The sequence below is a fragment of the Anguilla anguilla genome, chromosome 18 (assembly GCF_013347855.1).
Source record: "Anguilla anguilla isolate fAngAng1 chromosome 18, fAngAng1.pri, whole genome shotgun sequence".
Lineage (NCBI taxonomy): Eukaryota > Metazoa > Chordata > Actinopteri > Anguilliformes > Anguillidae > Anguilla > Anguilla anguilla.
The window spans coordinates 8,480,939-8,504,942 of NC_049218.1; the positions used below are offsets into that span (position 1 = coordinate 8,480,939).

The 24,004-nt window shown below is 47.8% G+C and overlaps 1 protein-coding gene across 2 annotated transcripts in view; it reads right to left on the reverse strand.

The window, feature by feature from the left end:
- Positions 1-6,720: 6,720 nt before the first annotated feature.
- anapc1 (anaphase promoting complex subunit 1) overlaps positions 6,721-24,004 on the reverse strand; it is a 54,317-nt gene continuing 37,033 nt past the window's right edge. The window contains exons 35-48 of one of the 2 annotated variants that reach the window (XM_035400751.1): positions 22,980-23,050; positions 22,769-22,859; positions 22,327-22,380; positions 20,930-21,123; positions 17,951-18,037; positions 17,175-17,292; positions 14,607-14,684; positions 13,834-13,901; positions 12,975-13,113; positions 12,214-12,300; positions 11,427-11,522; positions 8,995-9,193; positions 8,058-8,192; positions 6,721-6,913 (exon numbers count right to left, since the gene is read on the reverse strand). In XM_035400751.1, the coding sequence (XP_035256642.1) occupies positions 6,783-6,913; positions 8,058-8,192; positions 8,995-9,193; positions 11,427-11,522; positions 12,214-12,300; positions 12,975-13,113; positions 13,834-13,901; positions 14,607-14,684; positions 17,175-17,292; positions 17,951-18,037; positions 20,930-21,123; positions 22,327-22,380; positions 22,769-22,859; positions 22,980-23,050 (1,548 nt within the window). In that variant the 3' untranslated portion in view covers positions 6,721-6,782. Of the gene's footprint in view, positions 6,914-8,057; positions 8,193-8,994; positions 9,194-9,270; positions 9,474-11,426; positions 11,523-12,213; positions 12,301-12,974; positions 13,114-13,833; positions 13,902-14,606; positions 14,685-17,174; positions 17,293-17,950; positions 18,038-20,929; positions 21,124-22,326; positions 22,381-22,768; positions 22,860-22,979; positions 23,051-24,004 lie in introns of those variants that run through there. The other variant, XM_035400750.1, reaches the window with a different exon arrangement.

Here is a 24,004-nt window from a genome sequence, read left to right on the forward strand (position 1 = left end):
AACATCAGCAGGCATGACCACCACGCCTTACCATGCCACAGATTATTACATTTCCGCCCCATTACGTTAACTGCATGCAGAGCTTCAGGTTCCTGGAACACAAGTCACCAGGAGGCTTGCCTGAGCAAGCGTTGGCTTTGGCGGTCTGGTGAGGTTTGAGGCATGGCCACCATACCATACGAGACGTACCGTGCTCAAAGGCTACGTGTTCAGGGCCTGAAGGTCCTGTCAGTTTTATTGTATGAATGAGGATTTTTTTTTTTTTTTTTTTATAATGAAAAAAAAAAACATGGTAAAAACTCTCATGTCTTTGCATGGAGAATGTTAAGGGGCATGGCTGGCACAGGGTAACTGGTATGCAGTATTCTTTCACCATTCCGATAACCCATTAAGGCACAGGAATCAAGGAACTGGAAACTGAGGTGTGCTGCGTGTTCAGGGGGTTTGGAGGCATGGAATCAAAGTGGTAAAAGGGGACGTGTAGTTGTGACCGGCACCGTAAGACTAGGGGTCTCAAACTCCAGTCCTGGAGGTCTGCAGTCCCTGCTGGTTTTTGTGATTGCCTTTAAATCAGGAGCCAATTCTGGCCTTTGAAACAAGACCTGCTAACTCTTTAGCCAATTGACTTAAGTGCTTAATTTAAGTGCAACAACACATCAAAAACCAGACACCGCAGGCCTCTGGGACTTAAGTTAGAGATCCCTGTTATAAGTCATACGAACAGACACTATGCAATTTTTTGTACGTTAAGCTCGCAATAAATCAAAATACGGCTAGGTATGTCGTAAGATGCTTGGGAAATTAAGCAAGGTATGCGAAAACGTCGATTTTGGGAGCCGTGCCCAGTAGGGGGGCGTGGCCTCAGTAGCGCACTCGGTCTCTAACTCATTCGCAATTTGGAAAGTAGCCTACCCTTCCTACTGCTTATTCTCTATATAGCGTTAAACCTGTGCATTGTTCCCCAAGGAGCAATTGCGTCAAAAGCGGTGCTGGAAAAGTGGTCATATTCGGCGTGGCAGTGGGGCATTTGGTCCCAAAACGAGTTCAAACATGCGTGATTAGTTTAATTCCGGTCGACCGAACTGGGGATGTATAAATCCAAGACGAAAAATATCAGATTCATTGGTTGATAAATAAATAAAGAAATAAACGCTTGCGATTAAAGTAGGCTTCTGGGCTTGGAAGCTTAAAAAAGCATGCAATGACACATGCAGATAGCTGAGGACGAAATATGACAAGAACTAACTCTGCGCATGTTTGAATTGTCTAACCGCAGTCCACGCTTGAAATTTCTCCCCAGATACAGTTCAACAGGTGGTGCGTTTAGATGTTTGAACACACCCCCTCGCTGCCTCCGCTACGCAACGCAACACAGACGACTACGTGACTCGACAGTCTAACCATACATTTTGAGCAGTCTCTCGTTTGAAAAACAAAAAGAGGAACAGGAAGTTTGACATACTATCTAGCGCATCACACTCCTCTTCCTCTTGAGATAAAGCAATATCTCAACCAACCGACCAGCATGCTGAATACTTTGAAATGTAGCCTAATGAGACCACTCTAAAAGCGCCATGAGGAATTTGCTTTGCTAAAACACTTTCATGAATGTGGTATTTTCTGCGAACATAAAATGTCTACACATTTTCCAGCTGGCACAAATATTTGAAATGAAACGACGATGAAGATTATTTCTTAATTTCTGCTCACAGAACGGTACTGTTTCTCGTGGGGAAAAGGACTTACCTTATACTCGTTTGATTGTTGTAGATGAGAAGCATCTTTCTTTTTCGTAGACTCGTTGTAAAAAGTGTTGTTAGGTTGGAGTCGCAACTTGAATGAACTCACTGGGGACCTAGTCTGAGTAACTCATGGTAAGCTGTCGCACATTGTGAAATAATGATATAATTAACCCCGCTCTCTGCTCGCCTTTTCTCGTTTGTCTTTTCCCCCCTCCAGTTCATTCGGAACTGCGTTCAGGTCGGTCTGAAGTCATTCACAGTGGTTGGACCGCGGCTTTCCCCTTCAGTGCTAGTTTGTCGGTCACACCCACCCTATACACAGAACTGACAGCGTGTAGCAACCCAACGGCTTTCTAGATCACTGTGAATGAAGTTTCACTCAAAAGAGGTTGACGATCGTCCGCCCATTCCTTGACTTTGACAGGCCTTTCAAAATTGCATCATTCAAATAGGCTGCAATGACAGGGGCGCTTGTAGAGCCGAGCATTACGTTGATCAATTGGCAAAAATTATTTAGATAACGTTTCACCGAGGAAGCATATCAACATATTTTTTTCTCAGTGTCTCTGTTTTAAAAACAAACGACAAAATCTTCTAATAACCTACGCATAATTTTCTATTGCTTTTTATTCTAAATTGCCAATAGGACAGAACACATTAGAATAATGTTATGACTACCAGTCCACGCGATTCAAAAATTATGACGGAGAATAAATGGCTTTTTGCTGCTTATAATAATGTCAGGAAGAGGAAAAGGAGAAGAAACAAAAAAATGCGTTCCTCACACGGGAGGCGATGCAGTGGTGACCAGTTTCACAGGGATACTGTTGTATTCTGAACTGGTATTATTCCTGTGTCCTTCCCTCCCGAACTGGATCTAAAACAAACTTTCAGCAGTCAAATGGAAACATGCAATCGAAATTCGTTCCCGTCGTGGAATGCACTTTTTTTTGCCCCATCTCGAATAAAGTTTGGAGGACCACGCCTCCATTGCTTTGCATAGTCAGATGTTGAGTGTAATTTCTTATGGGTGGTTCATTTGTATGCATGTGGAATTGAGTAATAAATCAGGAATCAATGAAACACGAGCTGAGGAATGTTCCGACACATTTCCGCTTAGTGGCAAACTGCAAGGTCACACATTAGATCATGGATCTTAGTGTTCACATACCGTCCTTGACTATTTTTTTAAAAGGTCTGGAAATGGTGTCTTCATTATGGCCCAACTTTGTCATGAAAAAGTATCTCAAACTAAAATCCATTTTCACATATACCTTCCCCTGCTTATGCATAGCGCAATTTGCAAAATGTAAATGATTACATTATGTTAGAATGCACCTCAGGAACGACACTGTCGCAAAAAGAAGTTTGGGGAAACTAAAGCACAAGGCCAACACCCTCAGAGATCCTAAAATATTTTTGGGAATTTTAAAGGAAGATGCCTTTGGAGTTTAACTGTAGTGTCATTCTGGATTTCCATGTATCCCCAACTTGATTGGCAATAGTATATCTCACCACTGACATGTACGATAGCCCACTGCGCAGCATGTACTACCGATTGTCATTAAATCTCTCAGTTTCGGAGTAGTTTGGTAACTGCTGGCGTTCGAACTAAAACGGCTTTCAAACAGACACTAAAAAAAACTATCTTACTTAGAATGAATACCCTCAGAGGAAGCCCAATCCACCTGACAGGAGAGATAAACAGTTCTAAACAAAATCAGCAAGTCTCGCCAGAGCTTTGCGCGTTCATGAGAAAGCTCCACTCACTGCCCCTATGCCAAAACTTATAGTAATTCGTTGTATCGCTGTCGCAAAATGAGACAGGTCCCTTGTGTGTGCGTATCACGCCACATGCGTGACGTGTCAGGCCCCGCTCCGTCTGCAGCCGGCTTTCTCCGGGCATCTGGGCCCGGATGGAGACTGCAAACGCGAGGCTGAGAATTCCTCAGATGTGGAAAGAATGGCATGTATGTGTACCCTCTGGCTGGCTAAACAAAGTTTTTTTCCTATAAACAGACTCAACCCAACCCTAGAATTCGCTCAAACACACAACGGCCCGGAAGCCTCGCATGCCTCTCCAACAGTGACTCTTATTTTACTTCAGAAAAGCGCAGCCCTTTGTGCGATTGTTCTCATTGACGCGATTGCCCCGTAATTACGGGTTCAGATTTTCGCCACGCGTGCAGACACTGAAAGCCCACACGGTCACGTTCCCCTTCCACCGGAATGTCTCGCAGCCGGAGAGTAAGAGGAAGTAGGGTACTGAATGAGCTGCGCGGCTTTTCAGCCCCTGAGAACCATGCGATTATGGACAGGAAGTAGCATTCTCTTGAATGGAGTTCAGGGGAATTTGATGACAGCCCTTCCAGAAGAGTGCTATAATCTTTTTTAAGCGAATATCCTGGATGAAAATGCCTGTGTCAAAAAAAAGAGCTGCATTTCCTCACGCATATTCATTTAGATGGTTTCACACTTGTTCAGTAAGTTCCCCTTGCGAGATATGACTTCATTTTTGACTTCAAGAAAATTTTGGTGCTGCCAGAGCTTCATTCATTGTTTATGCCTGTAGACTGCTTGAATATTCAGGTGAATATTCATGTAAGATCATTTGGTCTCACTGTATGCCCAGTAAAGTTATCCTATGACCTACATAAGGGCTGCCCAGCCCTGTTCCTGGAGATCTACCATCCTGTAGGTTTTCATGCCAACCCTAACAAACCACACTTCATTCAACAGCTAGAGATCTCCTTGAGCTGCTGATTAGCAGAATCAGGTCTGCCAAGTTCGGGTTGAAATGAAAGCCTACAGGACGGCATATCTCCAGGAACAGGGTTGGGCAGCCCTGACCTAGAATCTGGCCACATCTTGCCGACACCACTCCCCATTGACCCGAAAGCGAACATTCCAATCACCACCTTTGCCTTAACCGTGACTGGCGCATACTCTCGCAAAAGTTCCGCCGTGTTCCGTGTGGCCGACCGGCGTCCCGCCACGCCAGGGGTGACATAATCGCCTTCCCGAACTGGCTAAAGAAATTTCCAGAAGGTGCGGTCTTCGGTGGGGGAGACCTCGTCAGGGCACCAGCACACGCAAGGCGTGATGTTATTCGATGCCACCGGGCTAAACCCTGGGAGAGGAATGCAGGAAACAATCTTATTTGAGGGGGGGGGGGGGGGGGGCAGATACAGTGACAAATGGGCTTCCTAAACGCAGCATACGAACAGGTTAATCTTCATTTTCGAAACCCCTCTCTCTGTGCGTTGAACGTGCTCCCGTAACAGGCAAGGTTCTGGGGCAAAGATGTCAGTCAGAGACTCAGAGATCTGAGACTCCCAAGCGTGTAATGCATAATGTCCAGAGGGTAAAATTGCTCTGACATATATATTAGTGCTATCGCTCTCTCTGGGTCCCCAGTGTTAGAGTGATGGTCACCCATGAGCAGCACCACGGGCCTACTGACGTGAAACAGGCACCCTTTAGCTGGAGCTGCCCAAAACATCTTTTCAGACATCCATCTTGTCAGCATAGGGCATTCAGTTTCAGTTTATGATAACAAGCTTAACCGGACACACTTTCTTCCATTAGTTCCCCTAAGACCTAGATGAACACATGCAACAGTCAAAGGTGGACTTCACAATGCAATTTTCAATAGGATGCAGATTCACGTTTGGGATACCTTCAGGTAAGTTGCTTGTGGGAAGCGGGTCTGCAAACGTCTGGCAGCTCGCCCTAGCACGGCGCAGGCAGAAGCTGTGCCACAGGAGACACCAGCCGTCAAGAGAAAGCCTCGAGGCTCAGCGCAGCGATGACAGGTTCATAATGCTGGGGGGGAGGGGGGGGGGTTGCAAGTTCAAATGCCTGGGTAATGCTCAAGGTGATCATATGCCAAGCTGTCGCTCAGCAACATCAAACAGGAAGAACACACACAAAGCAGGGGGGAGTGAGATGAAAGATCATGATCCAACGTTTCCTTGGCTGCCTGTGGTACAAAGATACCGCTCGATTATACAAGGTGCACGTGTAAACAATCCCTGATTGTAAATGATACATGCACATTAATGTTTCCTGATTATATAAGGTAAGGTACATGCACACGAACATTTCCTGACTCTATAAGGTACACGCACACAAACATTTCCTGATTGTTTCAGGTACATACACGTGAATATTCCCTAACTCTATAAGGTACATGCACACAAACATTTCCTGATTGTATAAGGTACGCACACACACACACACACAAACATTTCCTGATTGTGTCAGGTACATACACGTATATATTCCCTGACTCTATAAGGTACACGCGTGCAAACAGGGCGTGTGAGCTCCTCAGGGCAATAAAACAAAATATTACTTCATTACAGAAGGCGCAAACAAAAAATGAAAGGGAGCTGGTTCTGCTGCGGCCTTTCCCACGGGCTGTTTCCTAGGAAGGGTGGAGAAGCATAACCATGAACGCCACGGCAACGTCAGACGCAAACCATTCAACCCGCGACATTCATTAAATTCCCACACGGATACAACTAACCACTTATACTGCAGAGCTCAGAATTACAGGGTTAGGGTTCTCTCTGTGTGTAGCATAATCTGGAGCCATCCAGCTTGAGAATGAGCTTGAGTGCCACATTACAATACTGTTTTTATCGCGATCTATGCTAGCTTTTAAGTTAAACGGAACAATTTTAAGATGCATTACAATACCTTTTGATGAACACTTTTAAAGAAAAATGTCTGAGATTCTGAATACCATCCTCAAAATGTTAAATGGCAAATGGTAAAGTAGCCTTGAGGATGGATCTCCTTGCATTCTAGGACCGAAAGCAAAGTTAGAACAAGAAAACATCGCTGCTAGAATAAAGCTTTAAATACACTTTTTTTATTTCGAATTTAAATTCACATTGTACAAGAAAAAAAAAAAAAGTTTTCACATACATACAAAAACATTTATGTGCATTGTTTAATTTTGAACGGCGTGTGGGGAGAAGACCCCGCGGTGCTGTGGAACCCCCGCAGGCAGCGATGGCGGACTCCGGCGGCTCAGAAGACGGGGGGGCCGGCCGCGAAAGCGTCGCCGTTCCTCAGCAGGAGGGGGGCCAGGCGGAGCACGGAGCGCACCGGGACGCCCAGCTGACTGAAGCTCAGCAGCAGCTCCGCAAACGTCCTGCAACCTGGAGAGAGAGCGCAAGGTTAAAGACTGAACACTGCAGCGCGGGATCAAAGACTGAACACTGCAGTGCGGGGTCAAAGACTGAACACGGCAGTGCGGGGTCAAACACTGAACACTGCGGGGTGGGGTCAAACACTGAACACTGCTGGGTGGAGTTAAACAACTGAACACTGCAGTGCGGGGTCAAACACTGAACACTGCGGGGTGTGGTCAAACACTGAACACTGCTGGGTGGAGTTAAACAACTGAACACTGCAGTGCGGGGTCAAACACTGAACACGGCAGCGTGGAGTTAAACACTGAACACTGCTGTGCGGGGTCAAACACTGAACACTGCAGTGCGGGGTCAAACACTGAACACTGCAGTGCGGGGTCAAAGACTGAACACTGCAGTGCGGGGTCAAACACTGAACACTGCAGGGTGGAGTTAAAGACTGAACACTGCAGTGCGGGGTCAAACACTGAACACTACGGGGCGGAGTTAAACACTGAACACTGCAGTGCGGGGTCAAACACTGAACACTGCAGTGCGGGGTCAAACACTGAACACTGCAGTGCGGGGTCAAACACTGAACACTGCAGCGCGGGGTCAAACACTGAACACTGCGGGGTGGGGTTAAACACTGAACACTGCAGTGCGGGGTCAAAGACTGAACACGGCAGCGTGGGGGGTTAAACACTGAACACTGTGGGGCAGAGTTAAACAGTGAACACCATATTTAGGAACAGTATAGTTGCCAGGGTCGTGTCACTGTCATTGTGCTCTTAAGCAGCTTAACTTGAATAGCTTCAGTATATACCCAGCGATGTAAATGGATACTATGTAAAAATGCAAATGCTAGCTGAAAGCAAAAGGTAAATGCCTGTTATGTAATACAACGCACAATGCGACTATACAAATTTCCTGTTCAGTATTCAGCCCTTTGTCAAGCCCGGACTTGAACACCCTGTGGTGTTCATGTAAAGTAGGATGCACACCCAGAAAATTCAGCAAACACTGACATACTGGCTTCTCTTGGAGCAGATAACTGGGGGGGATAACTCTGGATGGCGACATCAAATAATGTCGCCATCCAGAGTGACCTGAAACCTGATAGCAGTTCCCTTACCATATGACACCAACACCCCCAAACCTCATCACCTACCCTCCATGTGTGTTCCAGCCATTATCGCAAGGCAGGGGATGGAGTGGTAGACCAGGAAGCAGGCCAGCATGCTGGTCTCCATGTCCTTAGTGTAGGCCTGGCCGCTAATGTAGGCCCGCAGGACGTGGCTGTTATCTGTAAAGAGGAGTCAAAGCAGATGTAGCTTCCCTGGTCAGACCCGTAATACTACAGTACCATGAGCCTGACCAGACTGCTCATAACCTTACAGCACTATGAGCCTGACCAGACTGCTCATAACCTTACAGCACTATGAGCCTGACCAGACTGCTCATAACCTTACTGCACTATGAGCCTGACCAGGCTGCTCATAACCTTACAGCACTATGAGCCTGACCAGGCTGCTCATAACCTTACAGCACTATGAGCCTGACCAGGTTGCTCATAACCTTACAGCACTATGAGCCTGACCAGGCTGCTCATAACCTTACAGCACTATGAGCCTGACCAGGCTGCTCATAACCTTACAGCACTATGAGCCTGACCAGGCTGCTCATAACCTTACAGCACTATGAGCCTGACCAGGCTGCTCATAACCTTACAGCACTATGAGCCTGACCAGGCTGCTCATAACCTTACAGCACTATGAGCCTGACCAGGCTGCTCATAACCTTACTGCACTATGAGACTGACCAGGCTGCTCATAACCTTACAGCACCATGAGGCTGAAATTGCATAATTATTTTTAAAAATGCTTCATTCCAAATAACAATTCTGCAGATTCCTGGCAATGCTGTGAAACAACTATTCTCATAAATAGTCATAAAGCACATTTTGGTAAGTACTGTTTTGCTGTAACCCAGGTTTGTCCTGGGTGTGACCCAGGTTAGGCCCGGGTGTGACCCAGGTATGTCCCTGGTGTGACCCAGGTTTGTCCCGGGTGTAACCCAGGTTAGGCCCAGGCGCGTCTCACGCTCACCACAGAGCCAGCGGTCGAGGGTGTTGTCCACAGAGCACTTCATGACGGGCAGGAACTCGGAGCTGAGCAGCAGGCCCCGCCCCTCGGGCCTCCTCATCCTCTCCTGCAGCACGCGACACTCGCACACGTCCAGCACCAGCCCCAGCTGCCCCAGCGCAAAGGTCTCTGTCATCTCCCCCTGAGCCAGGCTCTTCACTGCCTGAGAGAGGGACACGCCCGTCACACACGGGTACACACACACCCACACCCACACCCACACTCGTACACGTCCAGCACCAGCCCCAGCTGCCCCAGCGCAAAGGTCTCTGTCATCTCCCCCTGAGCCAGGCTCTTCACTGCCTGAGAGAGGGACACGCCCGTCACACACGGGTACACACACACCCACACCCACACCCACACTCGTACACGTCCAGCACCAGCCCCAGCTGCCCCAGCGCAAAGGTCTCTGTCATCTCCCCCTGAGCCAGGCTCTTCACTGCCTGAGAGGGACACGCCCGTCACACACGGGTACACACGGGTACACACACACATATATGCCTCCATTGGCTTAATTATAATTCAATACATTTTTGGAAGCCTCCTCAATAATTTTGCAAAGTGGGAGGTGGAGGGGTAGTAATGTTGACAGGAGAAGACCAGGAAGATCAAGAGGCAGAAGACAAATATCTTGTGTTGTCTAGCAAGAGAAAGTGTCGTAAAACAGAGTAACCAGTTCCCCTGACGACAGTGAAATGGCAACTATGATCCGCTGGTCTGAAAATGATGTGTATCTGAGAAAAAGCCCTTGCTGTTAACAAGAAGAAAAGACTCTAGTGGACCAAACACCATCAACACTGGACCAAAAAGATTGGGAAAAGGCAGATGCACATCCTTTTAGACCAGCAGATACACAGTTTCACTATAGCTGAACTGGTTTCTCTCTACAGAGTTCTTCCTGTAGTTGTGGGGCAATTTTACAACCGTTAGACACCACGAGATATTTGTCTTCTGCCTCTTGATCTTCCTGGTCTTCCCCTGTTGACATTACTGCCCACCAGCTGGACCCGTCCGAGTGTGTACTCAACACTGCACCTGGAGATCTGAAGCTTCTTTGCAAGTCCTCATGGGGAATAACCTTGCCACAATGTGTTTACTTGGCCTTGCACATCTAAGCCTAATGCTGCCTTTGTTATATATCTTGCAGCTTTAGTGCCCAATTTACTTACATTATAGGCCAATGGCATTAGGCGACCTGTGTTTTTAAAAAAACTTAATGTAGATAAGATTTCAGTCAATTTAACCACCTCTCCAACTCCCTCCTACCACCCATGTGCAAAATGGTCAGACAGATTCTAAAATTTTGTGGATTAATTGTAATTAAAGCCAAAGAGGCTATTTTGAGGAAAGTCGTGTAAGATTATTTTAAAGTAAGTCATCTTTTTGTGTCATTGTAGGAAGAAATGGAAAAGAAAATGTATATTTTAGTTTGTTCTTTAATAACTGCGCATATATTAACTGCATTCTAATATCTTTGCCCTGTACTGTACATATACATGCGAGCGCACACGCATGCACCCCCCCCTCCCCACACACACGAAAACTGTCACACAACACTTCCACACAACAAAACTCAACACCGACAACACCAATACTCAACACTCAACACTGTTCCACGCACCTGAAAACCGTCACACGCCACAACACCATGACAAACACATTTTTGACTCTGATGAAGACGCAGTAGCGTCGAAACGTTGGTCGTGTTTGCACATTAAATATTTAAAAGAAGATCCGTGTGGCCGTCTGGGTAGTGTAGAGGTTTAAGCACTCGCAGAGACCCGGGTTCAAACCCCAGCAGCGGTACTTCCGGCTTGGTCAGACGTTCCTACGAACGCAATAGGCAGTCTACACCCTCCCCAGGCCAACAGAGGATAGCGCATCGACCAGGACTCTGATACACACAGGGAATTGGTATAAGGACTAAATTGGGGAGAAAATGGGAGAAAATGGCAAAAAAAAGAAGACCATCCATGGGCTCCAGTGCCTTTCCCCGGGCTAGTCCTTCTAAGTGAAGTTACCCAGAGTGCCTTTGCTGATCTGTGTGTCTATTACCGAGGGCACCGGGATTCTGACGAAGAGTGTGTCTCAACGCTGTTACATAACGCAACTGTCAAAATGTCACATAACTGTGAGGCACACAGTCACACGGCTCGGCAACAATGGAAAGCGTCTGTGCCAACAGCACACGGCCGCAGAGAAGCTCAAACACGTCGCTGCGGCCCGACCGCAGAGAGCAAACACTGAGGCACAGAGGGCTCTGTTTGCCTTAGCTCCGGGCCCTACAGCCCGAGCCGGAGACACATAATCTAACATCTGTGACGGGCGGGGCCGCGGGCGGGGGGCGGGGGAGTGGGGGGGGGGGGGAGGAGGCGCGGAACGGACGGCTCGCTCACCTGATCTATCGCTATGTAGGTCGGCAGCATCTCGGGGTTCTCCTGCGTCACGCACTCGTACAGGATCGCCGAGAACAGGGCCAGCGTGTCTCCTTTCTGAAACACGCACACACACACACACTAAAGACCTGACGCCGTGACCCGGGGAAGGGCGGGGCGGGGTGAGGCACCGGAGCGGAAATTCCGCCGCCGGACGAGGCCGTCGAGGAATTCACGAAAGAGACGAGGCGGCGACATTAAAAAGCCGCGGTGAACAAAGAGCCAGGAGAGAGAGAGAGAGAGAGAGAGAGAGAGAGAGAGAGAGGGAGAGAGAGAGAGAGGGGGGGAGAGAGAGAGAGAAAGCGAGAGAGAGAGAGAGAGAGAGAGTGTGTGGGGGGGCAAAGCGCTTTGAGACGCAGACGCAGGGGCGACATAGCTCAGGAGGTAAGACCGATTGTCTGGCAGTCGGAGGGTTGCCGGTTCAAACCCCGCCCTGGGCATGTCGAAGTGTCCTTGAGCAAGACACCTAACCCCTAACCCCTAACTGCTCTGGCGAATGAGAGGCATCAATTGTAAAGCGCTTTGGATAAAAGCGCTATATAAATGCAGTCCATTTACATTTACGCAGCCTCAACATGAAAGGAATCTTTCAATTGCATTGAAAAGACTGACTGGAATAGGGCGGGAAACAGCAGCTTGATCAGCCCTGTGACTGCTGTGTGTCTGAGTGTCAGTCCCTCACTCTGGGGCCGCGTGCACGGCTACGGCTTTACGATGATTCGCGGTGGCAGTTTTACGATGAGCTCACGTGTTTCATGTTTTCGGCAGGCTTGCAGAAGTACTCGGCGAAGGAGACCAGGGCCGGGTCGGAAGTGAAGGTGGAGATGGCCTCGGGCTGGGGGGGGAACAGAACGATTAAAAACGCCCTGCTTCCTAAGGGAAGGGGAGGTGGGGGGGGCATAGGAACGTCATTGCGCCGGTCCGCAGGGATCTCCCCTGGCTCAGGCCCACGGCAACACAAACAGAAAAATAAACTGACATCGATTGGCTGGACGTCTGTGTGTAACAGGGGGAGAGACCAGAGGATGAAACACAGCCGAGTGCCCTGTTTCACTAAGCGGGATCGCGGAGTTAGCTGGATAACTGCATTGAGTAAAACCCGGAACCCTCCCAAATCTGGAACACGGATTGAAGTAAAAAGAGCTGTTCTGAGTTTCACTCAGCGCAGTTATGCAGCTAACTCAGTACACCAGCTTTGTGAAATACCCACCTGGCCTTTATTAAGCCAAAAACAGCACTGTGAACATTTATTCAACACAGGCTGTGATATGCGAGAGAACGCAATGGTTGCAGGTTCAAATCCATGGTGGGCCACAGCCATTGTAATTTTGAGCAAGGTACTTCACCTGCATTGTTTCAGTAAATATCCATCCAGTATTTATTTTTAATCATTATTCTTAATAATAACAATATCAAGGACTATTTTTGGGGAGGGGGCGGGTCGGGTTCCAGTGGGCCTCTCAGACAGAGGCAGGAACAGCGCCCCTCGGAGCGAATCGCGTGCCGTACCTTGAACGTCCACACCTCGGGGTTCCTGTTGTGGACGTTGGGGGCCAGCAGGCTCTTCCACCCCCGCGGGTCGTCCTTGTAGGGCAGCTGTCCCGCTCGGAGCTTGACGTACAGCACCCCGTCCCGCGCCAGGATGGACCTCCGGGACAGAAACGGGAGCGGTCAGGAACTCTACACCTCTCCCATGACCATGCTACACCCGGTCCCCATTACACACTCAAGCATGCCATTAAATAAATTTGTGATACCTTAATTTATATTATTTTAGGATTTATTTAGATTTTTAAACTCGTTGATCGGGAACTAATGTTCCAGTCGGTCTGTACTAATAATCTGCTTGCTAATGTAACCTGGCAGTACGAAAAGTAGCGCACAGAAAACAAAAATGGCTGCCAGATGGGAACATGCACACTAATGGCTGCTATAAATTTACTAAAAGTTGCCAATCGTATGGCGGTTAGAGTTCACATTTACATTTAATCATTAGCGGACACTGGATATTTACTCAGGTAACCCAGGTTAAGTGCCCTGAGCAAGGGTACAACAGCAGCACTGCAGCTGGGAATCAAACCCGGAACCTTCCGAGTTGCAGGCCCAGTTCCCTAACAACTGCACTGCACTGCCACCCCACGCCAGCACGGTACGGTAACGTAGCGTAGTCTAATCTTAAGAAACGTAATGCCTAAAAACAATCCGAGGTCTCCTCGTCGTTACGTCCGCCTCAGTCAGACAGAGTGATTTAGAAATGAGAAAGAAACTTCGAACTGAAGTCTTGCGACGGAGGCCGCTATGAGGGAGCAGTCAGCCGCGGTCGGCCGGCCTCCGCGGCGGCACGCGATCCCGCGCTTTGAGCACTCACTGCAAATGCTGCGTTCCTCTGCTGATATCGATCGCCAGCTCCCAGTATCTCGGCCCTTTGACTCTGATCTGCAGCAAAAACACCGCGCGCACAGAAACTCTAAATGAATGAGGACTAAAAAGACCAAGGCTGATGTCACCTGGGCAATATATATATATATATATATATATACACATCAGGGCATTTAGGACAATACTGAGCCCACACTGACGAATGCCTATGAAAAGCCATTAATAGTACACTTTTAATGTGAAAAATGGCAAAAAAGCATTGAAAAAAGACATGTAATGTTTGATATGACACATAAGGACATTTAAGATTTTGTTCAAATTTAAACAAAAGCTTCACTGCATATTTTTCAGGAAATGAAGCAATCTCGTCTTCACAAACTATGTTCAAAATAGTTAAGTCACTTTCTTTTAAGGTCTTTGATTAGCCCAGTAGTGTGGAAAAAAAATAGCAATAGTGACTAAACAGGAGCATGAACAAACTGACCACAGTCTGTACAGCACTACTTCAGAGCACAGACTGTATTAAATGACTACAGCATTACTGCAGGGAAGTCTGTATTACATTACATTTATTTAGCACACGCGTTTATCCAAAGCGACGTACAGAAGGGCAAATCATGGTCATTAGACAACTCCAAAACACAGGTTCCATAAGGTATTTAATGTGACTACAGTACTACTCCAGAGCACAGTCTATTTAATTACTACAGCATCACTTTAGACAGGACAGTGGTGTGGCGGTTGTTTCCATGGAGACGGTACCTGTTTGAGGAGGTGGAGCTCAGGCAGCATGGTGGGGGCCATCAGCTCCACAGTGGTTTCCCCGTACCACTGCGTCTCCTGCCATCAGCACACAACGCATGTACACACACACGCACACGTACGCACGCAGACGCACATGCACATATACATGTACACGCACACACACACATACATGTACGCAAGCACAGGCGCACAAGCACACATACACGTACGCACATACACGCACACGCACACATACACGTATGCACGCAGACGCACATGCACACATACACGCACGCACACGCACATATACACGCACGCACACATACACGTACACATACACGCAAGCACAGGCACACATACACGCACGCACACACACACACACACGCACACATACACGCACGCACACGCACACATACACACGCAGACGCACATGCACACATACATGTACACGCACAGACACACACACATGTACGCAAGCACAGGCGCACAAGCACACATACACGTACACACGCACACACAGGCACACATACACGCACGCACACGCACGCACACGCACGCATACACGTACACACACAGACACACACATACACGTACACACACAGACGCACATGCACACATACACGTACACACGCAGACGCACAGATACACGTACGCACGCACACGCACACATACACGTACACACACATGCGTGCACAGAGACACAAAGCGACACGGTTTATACTCTGACATGCTTCCTCACAAACACATCTGCACTAAAACACGGTGCTGACGAGCTGGGAAATAATTTTAGCAACCAACGCGGCATCAATCACATCCAATTTGTCATTAGTCATCTGGTCATTACATCACTAATTGCAGGACCTTTTTGTTTTAAATAGCACATACACAGACGGATAGAAAATGACCCTTCACAGAAGACATACCACATTAAGCCCAGCTGACATCTGACTTCTATTCCATTACATCACAGATGGACCCTGTCTCCACATGGGTTTGGAGACAGGCAGGGTGTCCCTCAGAGTGAACGGTCTGTGTGTGTGTCAGCGTACGTGCACGCGTGTGTGAGTGTGTATGTATTCATGGTGTGTGTGTGTGTCAGCGTATGTGCACGCGTGTGTGAGTGTGTATGTATTCATGGTGTGTGTGTGTGTCAGCGTACGTGCACGCGTGTGTGAGTGTGTATGTATTCATGCTAGGCGTGTCCATATGTATTCATGCTGCGTGTCTGTATATTCACTCAGTGCGTGCTTAGACGTGGCTGGCCTGCCTGCGTGTGCTTGTGTGTGAGCATGGGCATGTGTTTGTATGAGCGTGCACGCAAGCACACACAACCCAGACTGTGTGTACGTCCGCGCACGTGAGATTTGGCGACTACTGATGCACAAACTACTAGAAATGTAGTCATCAAGTTAACCTACAAGTTTAAACTACATGAATTTTCACAAAGCTTTGGTGGATTTGGATCGTCAGGAATTGAATGTCAAAATGGAATGTTCTGGAAAGGACAAGAGGGGTGTGTCTGGGTGGAGCGTGCTCCCTCAGGACAAGGAGGAGAACGCTCTAATTCGACACTCTCACCCCCCCACCCCCACGGCTCTGTAGCCAAAACAAGGGAAGAGTAAGGGGGGGGGGGGGGGGGGGGGGGGGGGGGGGGGAGGGCGGGGGGGAGAGCACTGCTCAGCCTGCAACAGCCCTTCAACAGACCCAGTTTATTTCCCCAGTAAGTCTCTGAAGTGCAGCCACTTTATACAATAATAAAACCCCAACCTCACATCGCTGACCTCCATGTCAAGTTTCTTTTTTGTTTGCTTATAAACAGAAGAAATCGGGGCCAGCGGCGTGACATTTATACACACTTTCCTGGAGGTTTAAGGAGCAACCTCGTTAGTCTAGAATTCCGAGAAGCTAATCGCTCCATTCCTAAAAATCCTGCCGGCTGCCTCCTGATCATTCTGCCCTTCCGTGTCTCACACTGAGCGCAGACGTCCGTTCTAATTCCAGAAAGCTGAGTTTCCGTATTTTGCAATTACAGCAAAGGCTAAACGGAAAGTGTGTGGCGTTCAGGTATAAGGTACCTTGTAGGTGACCTCCAGCAGGGCGTAACAGCGTTAAGGTGTTGGTGTTTGGTGGTGTTCAGTTGTATGGTACCTTGTAGTTGACCTCCAGCAGGGCGTAGCAGGGTTAGTGTGTTGGTGTTGGGTGGTGTTCAGGTGTACGGTACCTTGTAGGTGACCTCCAGCAGGGCGTAGCAGGGTTAGTGTGTTGGTGTTGGGTGGTGTTCAGGTGTACGGTACCTTGTAGGTGACCTCCAGCAGGGCGTAGCAGGGTTAGTGTGTTGGTGTTGGGTGGTGTTCAGGTGTACGGTACCTTGTAGGTGACCTCCAGCAGGGCGTAGCAGGGTTAGTGTGTTGGTGTTGGGTGGTGTTCAGGTGTACGGTACCTTGTAGGTGACCTCCAGCAGGGCGTAGCAGGGTTAGTGTGTTGGTGTTGGGTGGTGTTCAGGTGTACGGTACCTTGTAGGTGACCTCCAGCAGGGCGTAGCAGGGTTAGTGTGTTGGCGTTGGGTGGTGTTCAGGTGTACGGTACCTTGTAGGTGACCTCCAGCAGGGCGTAGCAGGGCTTGCAGGTGTCCACGTCCACGGGGACCAGCAGGCGGGGCTCAGCGGCCAGCACAGCCAGGTGCCGCAGGGCCTGCAGGTGATACCTGTGGGGAGAGAGGTGCTTTAACCACACAGAAACACACTTATCCCTTCTCTCTCACAGAGTATCTATCCCTGATCTCTCAGAATACCTATCCCTGATCTCTCACAGAGTACCTAGCCCTGGTCTCTCACATAGTACCTATCCCTGATCTCTCACAGAGTATCTATCCCTGATCTCTCAGAATACCTATCCCTGATCTCTCACAGAGTATCTATCCCTGATCTCTCACAGAGTACCTAGCCCTGGTCTCTCACATAGTACCTATCCCTGATCTCTCACAGAGTATCTATCCCTGATCTCTCACATAGTACCTATCCCTTCTCTCTCACAGAGTATCTATCCCTGATCTCTCAGAATACCTATCCCTGATCTCTCACAGAGTACCTAGCCCTGGTCTCTCACATAGTATCTATCCCTGATCTCTCACATAGTACCTATCCCTTCTCTCTCACAGAGTATCTATCCCTGATCTCTCAGAATACCTATCCCTGATCTCTCACAGAGTACCTAGCCCTGGTCTCTCACATAGTACCTATCCCTGATCTCTCACAGAGTATCTATCCCTGATCTCGCACACAGAATCACTTGGGTGCCAAACACTGATGTGATGAACAGAAGCGCCGTCTCCGTGGAAACGGTCGGGTGAGCGGCGGCCGTACCTGTTGTCAGTGCTGTGAGCGGGAAAGTGGGGGTACAGGGCGCACAGGAGGGCAGCGATGGCCGAGTTCGAGGTGCTGAGGGTGTACCTGCCGAACAACAGAAATGACATCAGGCCTCAGGGTCATTCCGACCAGGCAAGGGCGGGGCCAGGGGAGACGGGCCGACTCGCAACCCAAATACCAACCTCCCCCACCCCCCTGCGGGTTTGACTCTGCTGTGCTGCCAGCCCAACTCTATCTGTAACCCCCTGAAGCTCTCTATTGTCTGATTAAAGTGAGACATATTTAATAGGAGGCAGTCTGTCTGGAAATCACATTAGTGTAGCTTTGCTCCGAGATCCGGTATTGGTCCCAGCGCACGGCTGTTGCCAGAATGTTACTTTTTTGGACCGACAGTGTTCACAGGAAAAGAAACACTTAATCACAAAAAACTAAACAAAGCTGTTCAAAACGTCTGGAAACAGTTACATAATGACAAGAATGTACTACATGTGCAAATGATATTGTCTGCTTAATGGACAAAAACAAATTATAAAAGAGGACTGTGTCTACATGTTCAAGCATTATGAACTTCTGATGTCACTTCCTGCTTGAGAGCTCTCACTGTATGACTGGTTGGATTGATATAATCTTGTCAGTGGTGGGAATATTGATTTGACGTCCTTCATTTGACACCAGCTGTTACACACAGCGGTCTCCTCACAGGGCAGGTGAACTGTTCTTCTCATTTTAATGTTAGAAAGCCAAACGCGGTTCAGTCACGGTAAGCAGGGTTGACTGTGCCCCAGGTAGCACTGGTGACTCACGCCAGCGCTGCTCTTGAATAGCATTCAATAGCAGAGCAGAGCGCTACATCAAGAGCTCACTCTCCAGATCCTGCATCAAAAGAACACCACTTGAGAGGGGTTGGAACAAGTGAGGGAGGCTTCACCCCAATTTTTTTTTTTTAAACTTTTTTACCAGCTTGTGTGTGGTTGTGTGCGTTTGTGTGTACAGTATGTCTGTGTGTTTGTGGTTGTGTGTATGTGTGTGTGTTTGTGGTTGTGCGCATGTGTATGTGTGTGTTTGCACGTGTGTGTGTGTGTGTGTGTGTGTGTGCTTGTGCGCGTGTGTACAGTATGTGTAGGTCTGTGCTTGTGTGTGTGTGTGTACAGTATGTATATGTGTGCGTGTGTGTGTGCGCGTGTGTACAGTATGTGTATGTGTGCTTGTGCGTGTGTATACAGTATGTATATGTGTGTGTGTGTGGGGTATGTGTATGTGTGTGGAACAGGCTCTCTGTTGGCTGCGTTTTTTTTTTGGTGGGGGGGTTGGGGGGTTCTTGGAAAAATCAGCCTTGCTCATGTTGGGGGCGTTCTGGGAGTTGCCTTGCTCACGTGTGGGTTTGTCTGTAACTGGAGCATAGCTGGCCTTTATCCTGAATGACTTCATCTCTGATTGGTGAAAAGCCAGCCTGTAGCTGGGGCAGGCTTGTCTCTGACTGGCTGAGCAGAAGCCAGTGTCTGCTCCTCATTAAAGCTCTCCTTCCACAGGAATGCAAGAGAGGAGGCGGGACTGCACCCTCTGCGCAACCCAGCAAGAGAGATATCCTTCTGCTGTAACCCACCATGAGAGAGATATCCCTCTGCTTTACCCAGCAGGAGAGAGATATCAGAAGAGCTGTTTTAAAAATGCTGATGAACAAGTTTATACCCAAACACACTCATAAGGTGTAATACAGGAACTATTCTGAGGGTGCGGTGCTGTGCAGGGTACTGTTGTTCTTGTGGCTTATGAATTGTACTGGGGAGTACTCAAAAGGAACCACTTCATGAGTAAAAAGAGATCGCGGTTAACTGACTAATCCGAGAGAAGAATACAGGTATTGTTCATACAGAAACAGGAAACTGTTGCCATTCCATTTCAGTTCAGTCAACTCAGAAATTTAACTGATATTCTGTTTAAAAAATAAAATAATATGTCTCTGATGACATATTAAGTGAATGAAGTTGGATTTCTATCATCTCTGTGAACTGATGGAACTGGAAAGGAAATGACCTCACACACGGAAAGGTGCTGCATATCACTGCTGCCATGAGTACTGTAATGTTGTGTACCGTCCTTGTAATGTGACATTTTTTTTCAGTAATGTAACTGTAACAGGAAGTGTATTCTAATGTCGTGTAACAAATGTAATGCAACCGTAACGCAATGTAACTAATTTAATGCAGTGTTATGTAATGCAATTGCAATTCAGTGTAATGTAATGCAATGGTAATTCAGTGTAATGTAATGTGATCCAATGGTAATGCAGTGTAATGTAATGTGATGCAATGGTAATTCAGTGTAATGTAATGTGATGCAATGGTAATGCAGTGTAATGTAATGTAATGCAGTGTAATGTTATGTAATGCAGTGTAATGTAATGTGATGCAATGGTAATTCAGTGTAATGTAATGTGATGCAATGGTAATGCAGTGTAATGTAATGTAATGCAGTGTAATGTTATGTAATGCAGTGTAATGTTATGTAATGCAGTGTAATGTAATGTGATGCAATGGTAATTCAGTGTAATGTAATGTGATGCAATGGTAATGCAGTGTAATGTAACGTGATGCAATGGTAATGCAGCGTAATGTTATGTAATGCAGTGTAATGTAATGTGATGCAATGGTAATTCAGTGCAATGTAATGTGATGCAATGGTAATGCAGTGTAATGTAATGTGATGCAATGGTAATGCAGTGTAATGTTATGTAATGCAGTGTAATGTAATGCAATGGTAATGCAGTGCAATGTTATGTAATGCAGTGTAATGTAATGCAAATGTAATGCAGTGTAATGTAATGTGATGCAATGGTAATGCAGTGCAATGTTATGTAATGCAGTGTAATGTAATGCAATTGTAATGCAGTGTAATGTAATGTGATGCTGTGGTAATGCAGTGCAATGTTATGTAACGCAGTGTAATGCGCTGTAACGGCGAGACGCGCGTCCTCACCTCCCCCCTCCCAGGAAGAGCAGGCCCAGGGCCATGTGGTGCGCCATGTGGAAGCCGTAGTTCATCTCGCCGCTGGTGCGCTTGTGCAGGAAGCGGCAGAGCTGCAGCACGCGCAGGTTCCCCGACCCCGCCATCACCATGGAGATGGCCAGCAGAACCATGCTCACGCACGTCTGAATGTTGTAGTGGCCCGTCTGCGGTGGGGGGGAGGAGAGGGGTATTTAAAGCGCAGATTTGGGGTAACTGTGTAAGCAGAACCTCTCCAGTATTCCTGTGTTCACTGAGCTCTTAGTGCACTCCATTATCTTCAGTCTTTTAACTGGTCAGGCACCAGTCTCCCAGTTTGCCTCTAAACTGGCTCGATTTGGAATCTTTTCTTTTTCCTCCCAAAATCTGGAACGTCCAACCATACCAGACCTGAGTCAAATACGTATTTGTTTTGGATTCAAATACTTTTCTACGCTTTACTGATCTTCTCTAGTGTATTGGAACCAATAGAATACTCAATGCAAACTCCACCTCCTGGTCACATTGGCAGGCTCAATTACACCAGGCAAGATCAACAGAGCACAGAAAAGTATTTGAATACAAAACAAATACGTCTTTGGCCCAGGTCTGAACCATACTCACGCCGCAATGCTCATCGCAATCTCCAACATCAATCCAGGAAAGCGTGGACAAGCAGGTCCACATTGGAACACACACCCAGTTACATTTCACAGAAGGGGCGCGACACAAAAACAACATCTCTCCTCATAAAAGCGGGGTGTTCCAGGCTGGGGGTACACCCGGTTACCTCTGCACTCAGGGGGTTAAATTTTATGTGTCGGGGGCCAAATCCAACTACCTCACTGAGTCATCTGGTGCTGGCTTTCCCACCCCGGGGGGCTGTTACCGAATTAGCCAGCCAGGCCTCTGGAAATGAGAGCCAAATGATGACTCCACCCGACCGACCAGGCCTGTTTGCAATGCAAATCTGCCAATCAATCCTGACGAGCGTGAGCGTCAGAACGCACGCAGGAGAGGATGCCAGAGGGTTTTTTCTCCCCACTGGGAGTTTTTTTAAACATTTTTTATTACCTCATGTGCTCGCTATTTGGGGGTTCAAGCCTGGTGTTTACTCTTTTTGCTTCATTACCTGCCCTTTATTTTTATTTTTTTGCGAATCTGTGAAGCGTCTTTGTGACTGTTCTCTGTAAAAAAGCGCTATATAGATAAAAATTGAATTGAAAATTGAGTTCCAGGCAATCTGCTTTTAGGCAACTCAGGCCATTATAAAGCGTCTTAAGCCTTTCTGGTCATCTTAATCAAATCATTTAATCGATGTGATCGGGGGGGGTCACAGCCCCGTACCCATGGATACGCGGTAAAGAACTGTGAGGGGGGGCTGTACTCACCACGGTAGCCGCGGTTGTTGTCAGGCACTCCATGAAGGTCCTGGCGAAGCGGTACTGTGGAGAAACGACAGCACACGGTACAGCGACACCGTCCGAGAGCCTTACTGCGGGGGGGGGGGGGGGGGTCCCAATCTTATCCGAAAAGGGCGGGTGTCAATGCAAGGTTGTGTTCTATCCCAGCACTAAGACACTGGATTCAGCTAATTAACTAATCATGGCCTCCAATAAAGACCCTGATAAGCGGAATCTGTTATGTTAGTGCAGGGCTGAAAGGAAAACCAGCACCCACACCGGCCCTTTTTCAGATATGATCAGACGCACCGGCGTCATAGGGATACAGAGGGTTACACGGGAGACGGGGCTGGAGATGGGACGGGGGACAGGACGGGACGGGACGGGGGATGGGGGACAGGAGGGGGGACGGGACGAGGCGGGCTCTTACCAGACAGTCGAAAGCATCGGAGTTGGCGGACCCGGCGAAACGGAACCCCACGGCCATGCAGGCCCCGGCGATGATGTAGTCATGGGCCTGGCTGCAGAGGACATAACCGCGTGCAGAGTTAGCGCTTGCACCCGCCATCATCATCCCCCCTCGCTCTCACAAGCCTTTGCACCAGCATGCACGCCTGCGTTCCGGTCGGGTCCAAACTCACGCTAGAGTCTCTATGTTCAGATCCTCCGAGACCGGACCTTCTTCCTGCCACACGAGGTTCTCCTGGATGATCTAAGGGTTACAAATAATAATAAAGCGATCAAAATAATATTCCTTACACCGCCAGTGCCAGTACAGGACTATTTTTAGGGCATGCAGTACAGGTAGGCTTGTATGAAATTTCCACGCAGACCTGGGAACTGCATTGATTACAATCTCCAAATTATCTCTGGTGCATGAAGGTTCGAATACAGTATTAAACGAGTTTTAAAGTAAGACCATAAAAAGGCAAAACAAACGTGTGAAAATATGGCAAAAGGGATTCTAAAGATTGTAGTGCAGAACACTAACACCTGGGAGTCACTGAAGTTCATACAAACACACTGTAATGGACAGAAATAGTGGCACCAAAGACTGCACATTCTGAATTACACGAGACAGAACTGCTCATTACATTAATCACTCAACACACGCTCTTATCCAGAGTGACTTACAAAACTGCAGAACATCAGCTTAATTGCTTTATTAACAAACCGCAGGAGGTGCATCACCTAGTCAAACTAATGAAGTACTCCTACAAGCGTCAATCTGGCTGGTACATTGTGCAGCTGGGGTGGAGACTTTGTAAAAGCAGTTAATAAGCTAGTCACCATGCCTGCACAGAATACTACACTGCTGGTTTAAATGTTATCAAGGCAACACGAAACGTACCGTACACAGTATGACTCAAAAATGTGTACATGATCTAGAAATCAATAGAACAGATCTATATATCAGTTCATAATCTAGTATTCAAAATCAGATTAAACATGCAAGATAGCATACAAAAAAACTAGCAAAGATGAATTTGACTGAAATGTCTGACCTCACAGCAGACAAAAATATTGAGTGGCTCTACAAGCTCGTCACTACGTATACATGGTCTAGTGAACGAACCAATGGTCACACAGTAACGGGGTGCTCCAACACTGGCCCTGAGGGGCCGCAGTGTCTGCTGGGGTCCCCAGCCCCGGTCCTGAAGGGTCG